Source organism: Osmerus mordax, chromosome 5 (genome assembly GCF_038355195.1).
Source record: "Osmerus mordax isolate fOsmMor3 chromosome 5, fOsmMor3.pri, whole genome shotgun sequence".
In the NCBI taxonomy this organism is placed as follows: Eukaryota; Metazoa; Chordata; class Actinopteri; order Osmeriformes; family Osmeridae; genus Osmerus; species Osmerus mordax.
The window spans coordinates 14,734,214-14,750,886 of record NC_090054.1 but is presented as its reverse complement, the minus strand read 5'-3'; the positions used below and the strand labels follow the sequence as shown (position 1 = coordinate 14,750,886).

General features: G+C 44.0%; 1 protein-coding gene and 1 long non-coding RNA gene across 2 annotated transcripts; one reads left to right on the top strand and one right to left on the bottom strand.

Annotated features, from left to right (window-relative positions):
* Positions 1 to 76: 76 nt before the first annotated feature.
* On the bottom strand, positions 77 to 15,061 carry col17a1b (collagen, type XVII, alpha 1b). Its single transcript, XM_067235793.1, has 57 exons — positions 14,960 to 15,061; positions 14,474 to 14,542; positions 13,331 to 13,398; positions 12,926 to 12,967; positions 12,687 to 12,797; positions 12,183 to 12,566; positions 12,045 to 12,092; positions 11,893 to 11,928; positions 11,676 to 11,726; positions 11,422 to 11,571; positions 11,031 to 11,222; positions 10,862 to 10,945; positions 10,611 to 10,682; positions 10,379 to 10,522; positions 10,064 to 10,153; positions 9,877 to 9,921; positions 9,547 to 9,699; positions 9,037 to 9,339; positions 8,832 to 8,882; positions 8,673 to 8,699; positions 8,482 to 8,508; positions 8,307 to 8,369; positions 8,092 to 8,196; positions 7,921 to 7,983; positions 7,770 to 7,805; positions 7,583 to 7,636; positions 7,434 to 7,469; positions 7,286 to 7,321; positions 7,130 to 7,192; positions 6,889 to 6,924; positions 6,683 to 6,754; positions 6,551 to 6,577; positions 6,359 to 6,394; positions 6,231 to 6,266; positions 6,012 to 6,092; positions 5,849 to 5,884; positions 5,662 to 5,754; positions 5,439 to 5,501; positions 5,262 to 5,312; positions 5,112 to 5,174; positions 4,905 to 4,964; positions 4,734 to 4,760; positions 4,551 to 4,601; positions 4,368 to 4,445; positions 4,235 to 4,282; positions 4,039 to 4,152; positions 3,823 to 3,939; positions 3,557 to 3,676; positions 3,269 to 3,385; positions 3,024 to 3,140; positions 2,685 to 2,846; positions 2,424 to 2,570; positions 2,063 to 2,263; positions 1,681 to 1,845; positions 1,490 to 1,570; positions 1,261 to 1,341; positions 77 to 875 (listed from the first exon to the last, which is right to left on the bottom strand). The coding sequence occupies exons 3-57, from the start codon at positions 13,389 to 13,391 to the stop codon at positions 826 to 828; spliced, it is 4,857 nt and encodes a 1,618-aa protein (XP_067091894.1). The 5' UTR covers positions 13,392 to 13,398; positions 14,474 to 14,542; positions 14,960 to 15,061; the 3' UTR covers positions 77 to 825.
* On the top strand, positions 11,621 to 13,278 carry LOC136942807 (uncharacterized). Its single transcript, XR_010876638.1, has 3 exons — positions 11,621 to 11,731; positions 12,229 to 12,335; positions 12,503 to 13,278. It is a non-coding gene; the product is annotated as an uncharacterized lncRNA (long non-coding RNA).
* Positions 15,062 to 16,673: the final 1,612 nt, after the last annotated feature.

Below are 16,673 nucleotides of genomic sequence, written 5' to 3'. Positions count from 1 at the left end.
AACACGTCCATGAATGCAGTTTTTGCAGTTGAGTTTTCACATGCTGAAAAAGGCAGGATGTCAGTTTCTAAATTACTTTGACTTTAATGGTAATCACGTTTATTTAGCATTAATAGATTGTTAAAAGAAAATCGGAATAACATTTCAACATCAAGTGAAGTAAATTTCAGTGCTGTCATAAAAATATACATTCCAATCAGTTTTGGGTCAATAAGGTTGGACCATGTGACATTTGACTAAGAATACAACATTTTTCATAGTGGATAATAGCTAGTGGTAGAAAAAAAATCATGTATTCATTTAGCAGATTCTTTTATCCATGACATTTAAAGCTGTGACCAACAGCTGTTGTACCATATGACGTTCCTACAAGGGTGCTCAAGTAAAACGTTTATTGTCAAATGTTCTGTCTATATTGGCAGACTGATAAGTGCAATTAAAATATATTTTTATGAAACATTAATCACCATTAATATCCTACAAATGTATAATCTCCCATGTGTATACCCTTAAGAAATAAAGAGACAAAGATAGGTAAACAGAATACAACCGCATACACCTGTACTGTATATAAACAGAAATACAACCTAACTGACCTTCAGCCAAAAGAATCACTTCACTGAGACAGCTGTCACATTGCAATCTAGTCCCATCAATACATTTCCCAAACCTTCCACTCAACAGCATTCAGTCAAATCCAAAGTTGTATAATTTGTGAGGCAAGAAGTCTTCTCTACATTCAGCATCTAATCTACACTGCTCTATTTCCATCTACAAACAGGACTGAATCTGATGAATTTGTCCTTGAAGCTAGAAAAATACACATTAGGTTCCAACATTCCGACGTTGACGATAACGACCAACTCGTACGCCATCTGGAGGACAAATCAAAGTGAGTGGTTAACACCAGTAAGCAACTTCTATGCAACTACATTAGTAGTTTACTGCAAGGTTACTATCTGTATGGAAGAAATCGGGGTGGGAAATCTTCTCTAACTAGATAAGTTTGAGAAGTTAATACTAATCTTGGTTTTGTAACACATCTTCTTACCATCGGAGTCTCCCTCCCCACCTACCTACATATCTAAACTGTAGAAACTTTGTAATGACATAGTCGTTCCAATGTAAATATTATGTTGCTATGTGCCAGTGTTGCTATGTAGTTATGTAGTCATTCATAGTAATCACAGTGATAGATTTAATGGCTACACATGCACATGTGAGTGACATTAGGCTGTTGTTGTTGGTATGTATTTGTACCTGTCTGGACAGTCTCTAGTCTGGAGGTGTCATAACCAGGGAACCCTTGCAGTCCTGGTAGTCCTGGGTGGCCGATGTCACCTGCAGATGAGATCAGTCAGGTCCCAGTAATACTGACCTTCCCTTGGCACACAGCTGACCCAGGTTACAACGCTTTACTGGTGAATGACTGCTATTGCTGTCTCACTCACTGAGGCTAATGCCACCTTGTAACACACTCTTACTTTACCTTTCTCTCCTTTGGGACCTTGGTATCCTCTGTCTCCCTTTGGTCCAGGCCTGCCTGGGGGGCCAACAATGGTGCCATGCGCTATAAGAGAAGAAGGAAACTGGGTTAAACTGAAGTAAACCGTTATTTACTGGTGTGAACTAGAAGAGATGGGTTTAAACTAGAATAGAATTGAACTCATTTGATCTCACTTCTAAAGAAGTCCATGAGGTCAGCTGTCACATTCCCATAGGAGCCGATGACACGGCTGTACCCAGGGGCCCCAGGGGGGCCGGGAGGGCCTGGTGGACCTTGGACCTCCATAATGCCTCCTCGTCGGGGGCCCTCAACCAGGTAGTCCTGCAGTAAGCCTTGGTCTGGACAACAAGGATTTATCTTGTTTTACAAGTGTAGACTAGAGGTCAGAGTCCAAACCCAGGGCCCCAAACCCAGTCTGATTAAATATTAGAGTCCGATTGGAGTGACAAACACAAAGCAATAAAACGCTTGGATTGCCACCTAATAATATTATTGAAAGCTTATTGAGAACATTAAAAAGTCTAGATAGAAAGCCAGATGCTGCAATCCACTCACTCCGGATGTAGTCTGTGACTCTCAGGGCCACGTTCGAGTAGTCCAGGGTCTCACTGAGTCTCCTCACGTCAGCCTGGGAGCGCTCAGAGTCCTGGTGGTATCGAGGGTCTCCCTGGGAGTAACTGTCCCCTTTGAGGCCGCGGGGGCCAGGAGGGCCAGGAGGCCCTGGGGAGCCCACCATGGAACGCCGTATGTGATCACCTAGAAAACAAGCCATCTGTCATAGCGGTATTAGGTCCATTAAAAACTCCATGAAACACACAATGTGTAGTTTCCCCAATGTAATAGTCTAAACAGGACATAACCTACAACAATAACATGGATGGTTGAGTGTTGCTTATTGTTAGCGATTGTAACTCACTGGACAAGTACTCCTGGAGTTCAGCCCGAATCTGCTCTCGTGGGTAGTTCCTGTTGCTGACATCAGGCACAAGTTCCCTGGAGTTTGCTGGGGGTCCCTGGGGTCCAGGAGGACCAGGAGGACCAGGAGGACCACTGAACCCGGAGCCTGGGAAGGACCAGAAAGAATTAAAAGGTCACTCTCAACCAAGATTTTGTTTAGGAGGTTCTCTCTGGCAAACCGACAGTGCTATACTCTCCAAGCTCTCTCAGCTAGACTCACTCTGTAGATAACGTTGGATGTCCTCCACTCTGTAGCCAGTTGAGCCCACGCTGACTGACCTTCCTGTGCTGCCAGGTGGGCCAGGGGGACCAGGGAGGCCTGGGGAACCAGGTTGTCCAGGGGGTCCCGCTGAACGACTCACCATGGCACGGAACTCTGAACCTGGGGAAGATGAAAAAATGATCAAACCAAGAAGAGGAAGAAGGTGGAAGAGCATTGCAACCTTTCTTCTGGTCCAACCAGAGCTTCTGATCAAGAGGCAACATATTCAGGGGTTAAACCCATCATGGTTGTGAGTAGGCAGTCTGGGATGCTGTGTCCGCGGGGAGAGAGTCTTACTTCTCAACAGTGAGGAGTAGTCACCAGTAAAGGTACCAGGCAACCCTGGGGTCCCAGGAGGACCTGAAGTTCCAGGAGGACCCGGAGGTCCAGGCTGACTGCCACCAATACCCCGCTCTGAAAAACAACCGCATGAGAGAGGTTAGCGGTACAATTCAACTATTAATGAGCCTTAGATTTCAATACACACTTTGGCACTGACTCTAGTGCAGCATGGTTGTGAAGGGAGGGTCAGCTGTGCATACCGGTCACAATTCTGTAGACGTATTCTGCGATTTCTTGTGGGTTGTACTTATCTGCGACGCCTGTCCTTGTTCCATGTGCCCCATTTAAACTTTGTATATACCGCCTCACATCTTCCCCTAAACACAAACACCATATTCAGGAAGGGGTATTTGAAGTGAACCATGATGTCTTTGATACAGCAACTTACATTGAAACGTCTTTAAGAAAGGTTTAGGTTTTTTCCAGGGTTTTTTGTGAACATAACATGGTCTCTAAATGAAACATTAGGTTGAGTTAAAATGACTCACTCTGTAGTAGTGAAATGAGTTCTGAGGATGAGAGCTGAGAGCCAGAAGATCCAGATGATCTAGGAGAGCCAGAGGATCCAGAGGAGCTCTGGGCACCGCTAACGCCAATGTATCCTGAACCTGGAACACCATCATTTAAACACTCATTATATGGGGTCATCCACTCTACTGAATTAGCTATGATATCATGTGACTAATCAGAGGTATTTGTGGTCCCAAGTAATAGCCACACAACGTGGTAGAGTGAAGAGCATTTGTTGGCTTACGGTGCAGGAAGGCGATGACATGTTGAGAGATATCTTCAATTGAGGCAGAAGATCCTGGCACTCCAGCAGGACCAGGGGGGCCGGGGGGGCCAGAGGCAGCAGAACCTTGAGTCCTACCTTAAACAGGCACACAAGCAAGACCTCACAACACTATACAACAGGTTTGAATGGTTCAGTGATGTGATTGTGGGACAGTGATGGCTACGAAGCTCATACTTAGATAGTCGGTAATGTACTGCCGCATATCAACAGAGGATGAGGTCCCTGGGACGCCTGGGATGCCAGGAGGACCCGGAAGACCAGGAGGTCCTGGGGTGGCTGAGGCTGCGCCTGTTGAATATTATACAGAGTTAGAGACGTGAGCTAAAGGAGAATTGTGACTGACAACCAATGGTCATATATGAGAGCGTACCTCGAGACGAGCCAGGAATACCAGGAGAACCGGGTATTCCAGAATCCCCTTGGAAAAACCAAAACAAGCAGAGCTTTAACCAAAGGCATAGAGAATGCCGAACTTGAAGATGGTTGAGCTTCTAACTGTTTACCTTTCCGTCCCTCTGGTCCTGGCCGTCCTGCAGGACCGGGGGGTCCAGGTGGTCCTTGAACTGTGCTGTACGATTCTCCTGAGGGGAACAAATACAACGGTCGGTGATGTGACACTGCAATCATTACATTTGAAATGGATTGAAGTTTTGTGTCGCTTTAGAGGACGGTGGTGACTATCTCACCTCTGTCAGAGCCTCCTGGTTTTCCTGTCAGACCTGGCTGGCCAGCATCACCTACGAGAGAGAAGATTAGTGTATGTCTGACTGCATTATCACTGTAAATATTCAGATTATGATGGAATTGTATTTCTTGGTTCATTGTACTTTGGTACCTCTTAAGGAAAAGGCTAGTCAAAGCTTACTCACCTTGGAATCCTCTTGGCCCAGGTAGACCTGTGAGAGAAACGTGAATGTTTCATTGGGTAAATACAATAAAACGGAAACTGTGAATTATCTGAGGAAAAACGACGATAAAGGCGAAGAACAGCGTGTCATGAAAAACGTGTCAGTGTGGAGGGATGTTTTCCATTGACGTACCCTGTGACCCTTTGGGCCCTGCTGGACCAGGAGGTCCTGGAGGTCCAGCAAAGAAGGTTCCTGAGTCAAAGACCAACATGCATCTTGTAAGTATATCATCACCATCCAGATTAAATTACAATCCACAAGCCAACATTTGTGCTTGCCTTTACAGGATGTGTTATTTACCCGTCTGGGGGATTATTGGTAGTGTAGTTCATTGCATACCTGAATTGGGCACAAAGCTTCCTGGCTCCCCTTTCTCTCCTCTTGGACCAGGTCTACCGTATCCTACAGTGATAGAAATGGCAGAACAACTCAGTTTTCTTATGTCCGCACTGTTGAGGAAGTTATATTCGCTTTTGATGTCAAGCTCACCTGCTTCACCTGGAGGACCACGAGGCCCGGGAGGTCCTGACCTGCTATCTCCTGAAGATTATATTCAGAAAATGTTCATACTATTTTGCCATCATTTGGTCTAAGAGTATAGACCCATCAAGAACCACTTTCAAACACTGTAAAAATAGTTTGCTTGCTGACAGTGGAAGAGCTTACCAGGGGATCCAGGGGGTCCAGGAGGGCCTGGTGGCCCTGGGATTGGTGCAGAACCAAACTGTCCTGGAAGAGAAACCTAGGGGTTACCCTGGAAACAATATTGATTGGTGCGAAACCTACGTTCTAGAAGGCTATATGAGTTTAATAATATCATAATAATATCATCTAATATCATTTGTACTTGGTTACTACAAAGTGTCTCCTCACAAGATACTGTACTTACTGTCAGCTCTGGATGAGCTCACTGTTTCTGTGGTTCTCACTGAGATTCCTGCCTCTCCCTGTTCGCCTCTGTCTCCTCTGTCACCTTTAAGACCTAAGGATTCACATATTCAATATATAGAACCCAGCCCATAACTGGCCACATCCATGCTCCAGTTAGTACTGGCAAAGTGCATGAGATAACCTACCAGGCTGACCAGGGTGACCAGCAGGGCCAATGGGGCCTGTGAAGACAGAGGAGTTCTATGAGAAACACATCTCCTTGAGAATTCAGATGGTTTCATTCATCCAGAGGGCGAAAAAGTGAATTCAAGACTTGGTAATCTGTGTGTGTGTGTGTGTGTGTCTGACCTGATAAGCCAGGAGGGCCAGCAGTGCCGGGGGGTCCAGGGCTGCCGGGGGGCCCAGGAATGGCCACTGAGTTAGAACCCACTAGAAAATCACCAAGGTCAACATTTGAAATCTTTAACATGCATTGTACCATGCTGGAAGATAGGTTCTAACATACAACATTAATTTGAACTCATACAAATCAAAAGTACAGAATAAATCTCATGTAGTGTCTGTTACCTGCACTGACAATTCTTCCTGGCTCGCCTGTTTCTCCTAAAATAAACAGCAACATAAACCTTCATAAGAGCGTGTATATTTAGCATTCGGTCAATTGTATTGAAGTTTTTACGGTTGGTCAATGTTACCCTTAGGTCCAGGCTGTCCAGGGATTCCTGCTATTCCTAGAATAGGGATACAGAGCTTTGTGAGCAACAGAACGTTTTACACAGTACAAACATTGCTACCCAATCGTGGTGTCAATACGATCATAAAAAGTCATGTATGTCATTACAAATAGGAGAGGAATCTGTAAGTCTAGACAGTAAAACATAATCTACCTGGCGGTCCTTGAATCCCAGGGGTTCCTAAAGTACAAGGATTGACATTTCAAAGACTTTCAACCATAACACTAATGCTCGTTAAACAGCTTCATGGTATATGTTCTACCGCTTATCCTTCTTATCTGTTACCTGGAAGGCCAGCATCTCCAGGAGGTCCAACTGCACCCCGAATCCCAGGTAACCCAGTAGGACCCTGATCACCTGAGAACAGGATGATATCATTATTAATACAATATGAGACCCTGGGAGGAAGCTTAAGCTTGATGGAACAATATCACAGAGGTCAAAATGGCTAAATGTGAATACAGTAGATCTCAAGGTGACAGTTCCTTTACCCCGTTGTCCTTTTTCACCGTCAATTCCTGAGGCTCCTGTTTGACAAACAAAGTGTTTTAACAGACAAGTCAGAGGGTCCTTGGTCCTTATACGCAATTGTGGGCGTGCTGATGTGATGTCATCATTCTGCCTCACAAAGTAGTAATTCAGTCCCCTACCCTTACCTACTCCCAATCGCAGATATTGAACTTACGTCTGCTGGACTATATTTTTTATTGGTATTTTTGTTTTTTTACTGACCTGCAGAACCCTTAGGGCCTTTCTCTCCAGCTGTCCCAGACAGTCCTGGTAACCCTGGATCACCTGAAGGGACAGAGGAGAAGTGGGTTGGAGAGCATGGTGATGGCAAAACCCATTATACTGACCGTTTACTGTCTTTGGTAATCAGACACTCACCTGGGGAACCTCGAGGTCCTTTCTCTCCATGGTCACCTGAGATATTGAACACAAGCTAATTAATTGGCAGTCATCCGTCACAAGATCCAAAGAACATAATTGTGCGTTCGTATGATAAACCAAGACTTGCAGTCATGCAGTAACAAACCTTTGATGCCCTGAGATCCAGCAGTGCCTCTCTCCCCTACATAGAAGAGATGAGACCAGCATTTAAGACCCCTGCATCAGTCTGATCTCATATCTATGAGTCATTCATCAACTATGATACCAAGTCTCATTCATTAATCTTGGACATACCCTTAGGTCCACTTGGTCCTGATTCCCCACGGAAGCCTTGAGGGCCTGGTTGACCTGAAACAACACAAACATAAAGTTAAATCCAAACTTTTAAAAGTGCGTACTCATGCCTACACAGTATACATATCTATCATACACATTAACAGTGCCATTGTCCAGTAGGTGGAGGATAATCAAAGAGACTGACCAGGAGTGCCAGGAGACCCAGAAGCTCCAGGTGAGCCTGAAACACAACAAGGAGTGATTTAACAGTTCTACATCTTCAGTCCTTCAGCGTTCTCAGTGTACTCTCGGAGCATGGTTGTGGATCTGAAACATCAACACTATCGGGGACTTACCTTTGGGTCCGACCAGACCAACTTGACCAGCAGAACCAGGAGGTCCCGGTTCTCCAGAAGAACCTGGGAGATACACAAGCAACCATGAGTTGTTACGCTGTATGCTTCAAGTAAAAAGTTTGGGAGAAGTAATTGATACTAGATCAGTTCGTGTTTTACTCCCTGCGGTACCTTTGTCCCCCTTTTCTCCAAACCCTGAGGGACCTGGCTCCCCTCTGGGCCCTGTTGGTCCCTCACGACCCCTGAGTCCTGAGGGTCCCTCTGCTCCATGGTCCCCTGCACACACCAACACAGACACACACATTTGTGGTACATCAATTCATAATACACACTAGTACACTTTAAAAAAGATGATGCCGTATAAGCGGACAAAGTGATGCATGTACCTGCACTTCCTTTCTGTCCTTTGGGTCCTTCTGGTCCAAAGTGACCCATAGAACCTGGAGGCCCTGGGGTCAGAGGTCAAAGTGTGTCACCACTGGATTACTAAGCAGTTCTACAAAGAATGGTTAAAGAATTGTGTTGTCAAAAATACCACAATCTTTGAAATGATGTCCATACCTGGTAGTCCGGGAAAACCATTGTCACCTGTAACATGGGTGATTGAATGAAATAATGGACATACAAGAAAAGGAATCAATGATTGTCTTTACCTATGACGTATTATGCTAGATGAGAGCAAACTAGCTCAAATATAATCAACGGTAAATATACAATGAATGCTGTATGTTTATAAATACTTATCCACAAACCTTTAGTTCCAGGACTTCCTATATCACCTGAAAAAGCAAGGATAAGTTACCAAGAGTAACTGCCATGTCATGTGACTGTGATTACAGATGACTACCTCCTGTACCACCATGTTGATGATCCAGTATGCATAGTTTATACAGTGATGTCTGTGATCTCACCTTTGGGTCCTGGCTCTCCCCTCTCTCCTCTCACAGATGAGGTAAGAAGGGCTGTGAAACACGAAATTACACACTATCAGTGTGTGTTTGTGTGTGTGTGTGAGTGTGTGAGAGAGAGAGAGAGAGAGAGAGAGAGAGAGAGAGAGAGAGAGAGAGAGAGAGAGAGAGAGAGAATTTAAGAGAGTATTTTATGCTTGAGCACTACCTCTGAATGACTGTGACTGCAGTTCAGCCCTCATCATTTGCTGGATGGTCCTCTGGAGGGCATCATTGTCTACTTGCCCATTGGTACCAGTGCCCAGGAAGGTGCCCGTGCCTGTGTCTAGGTTTGTGCCCAAGTTCAGGCCGTTATCGGCACGGGCGTAGCCCCCGCTGTCCATGTAAGAACCAGACTGCAGTGTATTGACGTCGTTGGCAGAGGCAGACAGACGACTAGTCCGGGCAGAGCTGGCAGATGACTCAGACTCCAGGGCCGCCACACGAGACTTCAGCTTCTTCACTTCGTCGGCTGAGGAGAGGGAAGGCGTGAGGGGGTCATGGAGGATCAAGCCTTAGTAGACTTAGTAGATTTCATGTGTCCACAAATTCCTATAGCCCTGGTTTAGGTGTTGTGTTGACTCCGACTAGTCAGCTCGTCAACAACGATGACATGTCTTGTTAGCATGACATCACCTGCTAGAAGACTATGGAGGGCAGTTGGGCTAGAGGGACTCACCCAGAGCGATGAGGCCAAACAGCAGCCCCAGGAGGAGCAGGGAGAGCAGCAGCAGAGCCAGCAGCCACTTCCACCAGGAGCAGCAGGACTCGTCACAGCCACAGCCTCCTCCTTCTCCTCCTCCTCCATAGTACTCCCCCTCTTTATGGATCTCTGCGGAACACCATTTGCCATAAGATTTTGGGCACGTTCTCCTCAGAGACAGCGCAATAGCAACTTGAAACACCAACATCGCGGTATGTCGATTCCTTTCGCAACAATGATTCACTCAAGCAATACTATGTACAGTATGTGACGATCTACAGGCAGTATGCATCATTTGTCTTATACCTGCATATGTGGCTTTGTCTTTCGTTGACACCATGGGGGATCCATCTGGACAAACAACATTTCCTTGAGTTAAAAAAATGATCAATTTGAACAGTTGCCTCCTCCTAGTGTACAGTCAATGTAGTCAGTGATAGTGCTCACAATATGCTCCTAGTGTACAATCAATATAGTCAGTGATAGTGCTCACAATAAGCTCCAGACTCAGACTTCAGTGGAGCGGTCTCAGTGTAGCTCGATGACATTTTCCCTTTCTTCATAGAATTGTCTGAGAGGGAAACTGAAGTAACACAAAAAACAGCCCAATTAGAACATGTAAAAAATGTACAAACAATCTGTATTAACACAATATTTAATACAAACGAACCCAGGTATTGCTAAAGCAACAGTTTAAGCAATGTGTGAGTTTATTATAGAATATTTCCTTTACAAATGTATAACGGGATAAAAACCGGTTCTAAGTAGCTGATGACAACTTAGAGTGAGAAATAAGGAGCACATTCACCTGCTGTAGTGCTGCTGAAGTTCTTCCCACTGTCTTTAGACATAAGGAGAACTTCTGTGTCCCTCTTGCCTGGATAATTCTCTTTTTCCAAAATCAGGTACTTGAAGTCTTTCCTGTTTGTATCATCAGCTACTGACCTAGAGTCTGAAATAATTGAGGGACTTGATTTAGTATTTGACAGTGTAAAGGTAAACCCTTACAAAACAAACGCAAGCAAACAAAACAGGCTTACTTGTTGAGGTGGACACTCCAGTGCTCACAAGACCCACACTGTTTGATCCATTCTTCTGTACTCCATATCCACCTGCAAGCACACGCACACATGCACCACACATACATACGGTAACCACAAACATGCACACACACATACATACGGTAACCACAAACATGCACACACAGGCCCAAATAAAGAAAACACAGATGAGGGAACAAATCCAAATCTAAGGGGATAATCATTTCATTTGTATTTATTGCCCAACATACCTGACATCCCTGAGTGTGTGTTGACCCCACTGGTACTAAGGACAGTACTGGATGTGGGAGACAGGTTGTTCTGAAACCCGTACACTGCAAGCAAACACAAACATGCTCAAAGACACAGTGCTTTCATTGCACTGATGAAAGTGCAAAGTTGGTGAAGAGCACTCGTCACCTGACAAAGACGAAGGCGAGGAGGTGGCATTGAGCGGGGAGGAGCCCGGGGACATGTTGTTGGTGTTGCTGTGGTAACCGTAGTGGCCGCTGCTGGGGACGATGGTGCTGGAGGAGGAGGGAAGGGTGGAGCTGGACCAGGAGTAGGATGGTAGGGTGGAGTCCAGAGTGGTGGGCTCATATTGGCCTGCCACTGGAGAGCACCACGGAAGCAGTTCATACAATCAAAAGGAAACCTACCCAATTGTCACTCTCTACTCTCAATACGTCGGATTAATGACCAGTAACACCAAGTAACGAAAGATCAGTAACCAAAGTGTTCAGATACCACAAGATGGGGCATAGAGTGCATACGTGCAGAGGGGTGCTTTGACCACTAGGTGGAGCTGTACCTGTCTGGGAGGCCCCAGTGCGTATCTTGGTCTCCACAACAGCCTTCCTGGGGACAGGCAGGGTGGTGGACGTGGAGGAGGAGCGTGTGGGGCTGACGCTGTTGGAGCGCCCTCCCTTCAGCAGTCTCTTCACATCCTCCAGCTCCGCCCCTACAGAGAAGCGACAGGGTTAGCGGTTCCAGGACGGTAAACATGACGGAGCCTACACACTGCACAGACCACAAATTCAAAGTTCCCGAAAAAACTATACTCACATCTGGAGGCGGATGGAGAAGCACTTTGCAGCCTGGCTCGGATCTCACTCTCTGAGGTACAAGATAACATATTAGCAGCTGTACAGATGTTACTATGTCAACGCAAAAACCAAACGGGCAAAGGGAAGGAGTTTTTAGTATGAGTTCAAGTTGCTTTAACATCATGTTGCTGTCGTGTTTCAATTGCTGTTGCAAGGGGGCACTGGTTTGTTTGTACCTCTGGTGTGACTCCTTCCCCTGGTGGCTCCCGAACCTTTAAGTAAACATGCACACACACACACACACGCAAACACACACAGGCAGTGTATAATATCCAGTTGTGCACAATACGATCTTTTAGAGGTTTCCCATTTTTCAAGGATTATTTACCATAGTCTTTGCGTTTAAACTCTGGGGAGGAATTGTCACTTGAGCTTCCTGAGAGAAGGAGAGAGGACACGTTATGCCATCAGAAGTTACCAGTGAATTGATCACATTATGCAGTTGGCTGTCCGGACTCTAACTCACCATCATAGCCCCCAGAGCGGCTGCTCATGTTCTTCCTGTCCAGCAGGACTGGAGAGAGACCCCCTGTGGAGGCAGAGCTGTGGGTTCTCCTGGTGCCCGCTGATGAGCTCGACTTCACCTTTGACCCTGAGCTTCCTCCAGCTGACAATCCTAGTGAGTAACCTCCACCACCTCCACCACCGCCACCACCACTTCCTCCCCCTGCTCCACTTCTTCCTCCTCCTCCACCTCCTCCCCCTCCTCCTCCTACACCACCTCCTCCCCCTCCTCCACCTCCTCCACCTACTCCACTCCAAACTCCTTCTCTTTGCCCTCCATAGGAGTCTCCTCCATTGTAGACCCCAGAGGAGAGGCTGGATCCACTGGCATTGACACCCACAGAGGCTAGAGGCAGAGAACAACACTCAAACGTTACGGCTAGTGTTAAAGGGCAATACAAATCTGTGTACTAATTGCAGGAATGAAAGTAATTATAAACGTATAAAGAATTATGAAATATCTCACAGGAAGTGTAATAACTTTCACTGCTGTTTTGAATCAAAACATTCTTCTCCAACCCCAAGCCTCCAGCATTGCTGGACATACTCTTGTGAGAACTAGATCCGCTAGTGCCTTCTGGTGACAAGAACACACGTGGGGAAGTCAAGCATGGCAGACATACATAATATGAATTCGTTTCTTGATTATTATATGCAAGCAGACCCATTATCATTTCATCTGGACAAGCAAGTAACCAAACTCACTCGGTGGAAGAGATGTCAGTCTACTCGCTGAGGTTGTAGTTTCTGGCATCGCCAAGCAAACAAAAAAAGAGAAAATATATAATATCAGTACCCACTGAGTGACACTTTGTACATTGAGTATGGCCTGTCTAAAATGAGTTATATGATAATAAATGCCCGTAAGCCAACTTTTGCAGCTTTGTGAACATATCTAATTTCAAGCACAAGTCTGCTTTTATAGCCCATACCCTGCAGCAGGAGTTCTGTTTAGGAATCGAAATTTGTTGATAATATCAGTTTGCAATAGAATGTATCACCATACTAACCAACTTACAAAATATACAAGTTCATAATATACACACTGTATTGCTACATCCATCTCATGTTTTAATAAAAAGTGTAAAAGAATCCTAACTTGTGTCTCACCCTTTCCTCCTGAGCTGCCTCCTGAGTGGTTTCTATGTCTTGTTGATATTAAATCATCCATTCCATAGCTACTAAGACAGCAAATCCTGCAAAAACACCACAATTACATTACTGTGGACTTGCCTTGGTAACATCTCAAACCAAGAAACATGTTAGAGTAACAATAAGATACATTTATATAACAAAATGGATTTTAAAAAGCACACATAAGTTAAAGCAAGTAGAGGAAGTATGTGCCAGAAGCAAACTTCTCACTTTGCATTCAAGACATACAGAACAGTAGCCTACTGTACATAAAAGAAATCAAAACAGGTTTCAATTGGCAGACCAAAATAACTTTGTAAACTTATTTTGAAGGACCAGGCTAACAAAGAGGTAGAAGAGGACTATTGTGTAGTTCTATGTAGAAAAATCCATAAGCATAACTCAAAGACCACACCCTTACAGCATCGACACTGAAAAAGATTGTGCACACAATCAGTTCACATGTGTATTTAATCATGAAAGGAATCTGAAAGGCAGAAATTCAGTTTCAAATGCAACAATTTAATAATCAACTTTTGGCAACATGGAGATTCTGCCCAACTTTGTCAACAGCTTACTGAAAGGCCATGACTATTCCAAAGCTATTGAAAAGCTGTTACACCTTTATAAATACTCAGGGGCATGTTAGACCCCTTTTACTGGGGCACGTGCCCCAGTATAAATATGCTGTGCCCGAGTAAAATTTAAAGTTTGAGTTTTAATAATTTACTTTATTAGTCAGTGCATTCATTTTGATTGATAATCCCGGAAAAAAATAAACGCAGTATGCCAATCAACGCTTGTAAAATCAAAGCAGTTTTAACCGAAAACACAAACCGAAAACACAAACCGATGCACGCAGAATTCCATGTTAGCTGCAGCACACACACAGAAGTTCAGGTGTTGGACTCGGCACACAAGTCAGAATTGAGGTAGGCTAAGAAAACATAACTAAATCTCTAAATGATAGGCCTACCGATCATCTTATTTTGACTAAAACATAAAAACAATATTACATTAAATAAATAAAAAACGGTATATGCGCTCAAATGAATGCAAAAAAAATGTGTGCGCTTGCATATTGATGTCCCTGCCAAATCTGATATCAAACTTGCTTACCTGAACTGTGGTATAGTGGGTTAAGCAAGGGAAGTTTCTATAGCCGAGTATTGCATTGTGTGCAGCAAGCTTGAAAGAAAAAAAGGAATGAATATGGGGCCTGATGTGCCCCAGTATAGTTTTATGTCTCACAACGCCGCTGTATATACTGCTGTTTAGTCCAGAAAGTGCATATATTCCTGGTAAAAGCATTGATAAAGTACAAAAATATGGGCTACATATCTTCCAGAAATAAACAAATAAACGAAAACAACTTTTCAGTCTTAAAACAGACTGCACGGTAGGCCTACTGTTCATGATTATATAAAACAGTGCCAGGCTAAACACAGTCATGCTTGGTCAGCAACATCAGGTGGACCAACGAGAGCATCACAATGCCAAACATAATTATTTGCCTCACTGGTAGTCTACCTGAAAGCATAGTTTTAGATGTTAAATTATGTTAAACTCTGCTCCTTTCGAGCTGTAGTAAACGGGATATCTTACCTTTAAAAGCTTTCCAAACGAACGCTAAATCTTCTGATTCCGTGGATCGCTGAATTTAGTCAATAAATAGAAATTGTTTAAATATGAGAACTGCTACTGAACGTTTGTGGGATGGTGTGTCCTTATGTTTCTTTTTTCACTCTTATTTTCTTTCTCGACTTTGTCAGGCAAGTCAAAACAGGGCAGCGTTGCTTTTGTCCCAGCCGCGCCCATCTAGTTCTTGGCAGGTAAAAAAGAATTACGCCTAAAAAGGTATGCCCTGGGGAATGGCCAATTGACTTAAACTCAGACAGACAGAGCTTTCTTGAACATATTCAAATAAACAAAGTCGATCTGACATGACAACAGCAAACAAAAAACATCAATTTGACAGTCTAGGGGGGTCATTTCCACAGCATTTAATTATTGTGGAAGAACCCCCCCTATTTCCATACACACACACAGCCTGGGAATAAGGTTACAAAAACAAATACAGACACAAGCTGTTTTGAACATAATGATAAAGTTGCACATTTGCATTATATATCTTTGTGCGATGGCATCAACACACAATCTGTTTGTAAATCACAGTTCTGACAATAAAGTTCTGACAAATCTGACAATAAAAGACTTGAACTTGACTTAAACTTGAACAGTTTATTGCAGGTATGGGGACATAGCATTGACCTTATTGTGAGGCCTAAATGCATATTGTCTGTTAGTCATCATCACAAGACTTCTCCCAATCTCTCCTGGGGGCCATGTGTTCCTTAGCTCCTCTTCTTTTGAGAGGGCATGATCCCCACCCCACCACACCCTGCTCAAACAGCCACCCACCCACTCAGTATGACTACACTACACCTCTCCTTCATTTTGGACCATGCCCTAGAGAATTAATTCTGCTTTCCAGCAAGCATGTGGAGAACTGCATGATGCATCACTGATGATGACTCAGTTTGAAGTAGGGAAGAAAGTGATAATGACATGCTGTCAAATTCTACGCTGTTTTATAGTTAGTACTGAGACATATATCATTTCTTTGTTTTCTTCAAGTCCCAGGGGAAATAACTATAATAATATAACATCACCTCGAGGTATTTAGAAATGCACTACCTAGCAGAAAAGCAAAATGCAGACCAAAAGTAAATTTGAAATAGTTGAAATTTATAAAAGATAGCAGGTAAAAAATGGGAATTCACGCCACAATAAGTCTAACCCTAACCCTACTGACTAGACCCTCCCTGAATATATGCGTTTTCAGACCTTTGTTCTGACTGCACAAAGTGTCCTGCAGTATCACATGACAACCCAACAGGAACCAAGCAAACAGTCTGACTCATAGACCTAAGTGATTTAACTCATTGAACTGATTTCTGAAATGTCTCTATTCCCCGAGGTATGTAATATCAGACAACCAATTGGTGATGTTCAAGTCAAGACAAGATACCTTTTCAACCCACACCTTTCTCCCCAAGGCTACAGAAAGACACAATTTAATCAGTGCAGGCACAAACTCAGAGAATTTGTATACAGTACGGAGCATGGGAAGAAATCTGTCTTGCTTAGATGGATGAATAAAACGGCTGACTTATGACATAACTGTCCTGACAAGCCAGGCAGTCTCAATGTACAACCCCTTGAGATAATGTTGCCATAACACATTATGATAGTAAATTACTTAAAACAAATAATGCTTAGATTTGTTTTAACTTTGTCTTTTTATTTTGACAAACAG

Bases quoted from the DNA above. Each gene is read 5' to 3' on its own strand.
- col17a1b (XM_067235793.1), bottom strand. From the start codon at position 13,391: ATGGATGATTTAATATCAACAAGACATAGAAACCACTCAGGAGGCAGC. The intron at 10,523-10,610 runs GTAAGCCTGTTT...CAATTATTTCAG, and splicing joins TGGAGTGTCCACCTCAACAA to ACTCTAGGTCAGTAGCTGAT. The intron at 9,700-9,876 runs GTATAAGACAAA...GGTGTTCCGCAG, and splicing joins AGACAAAGCCACATATGCAG to AGATCCATAAAGAGGGGGAG.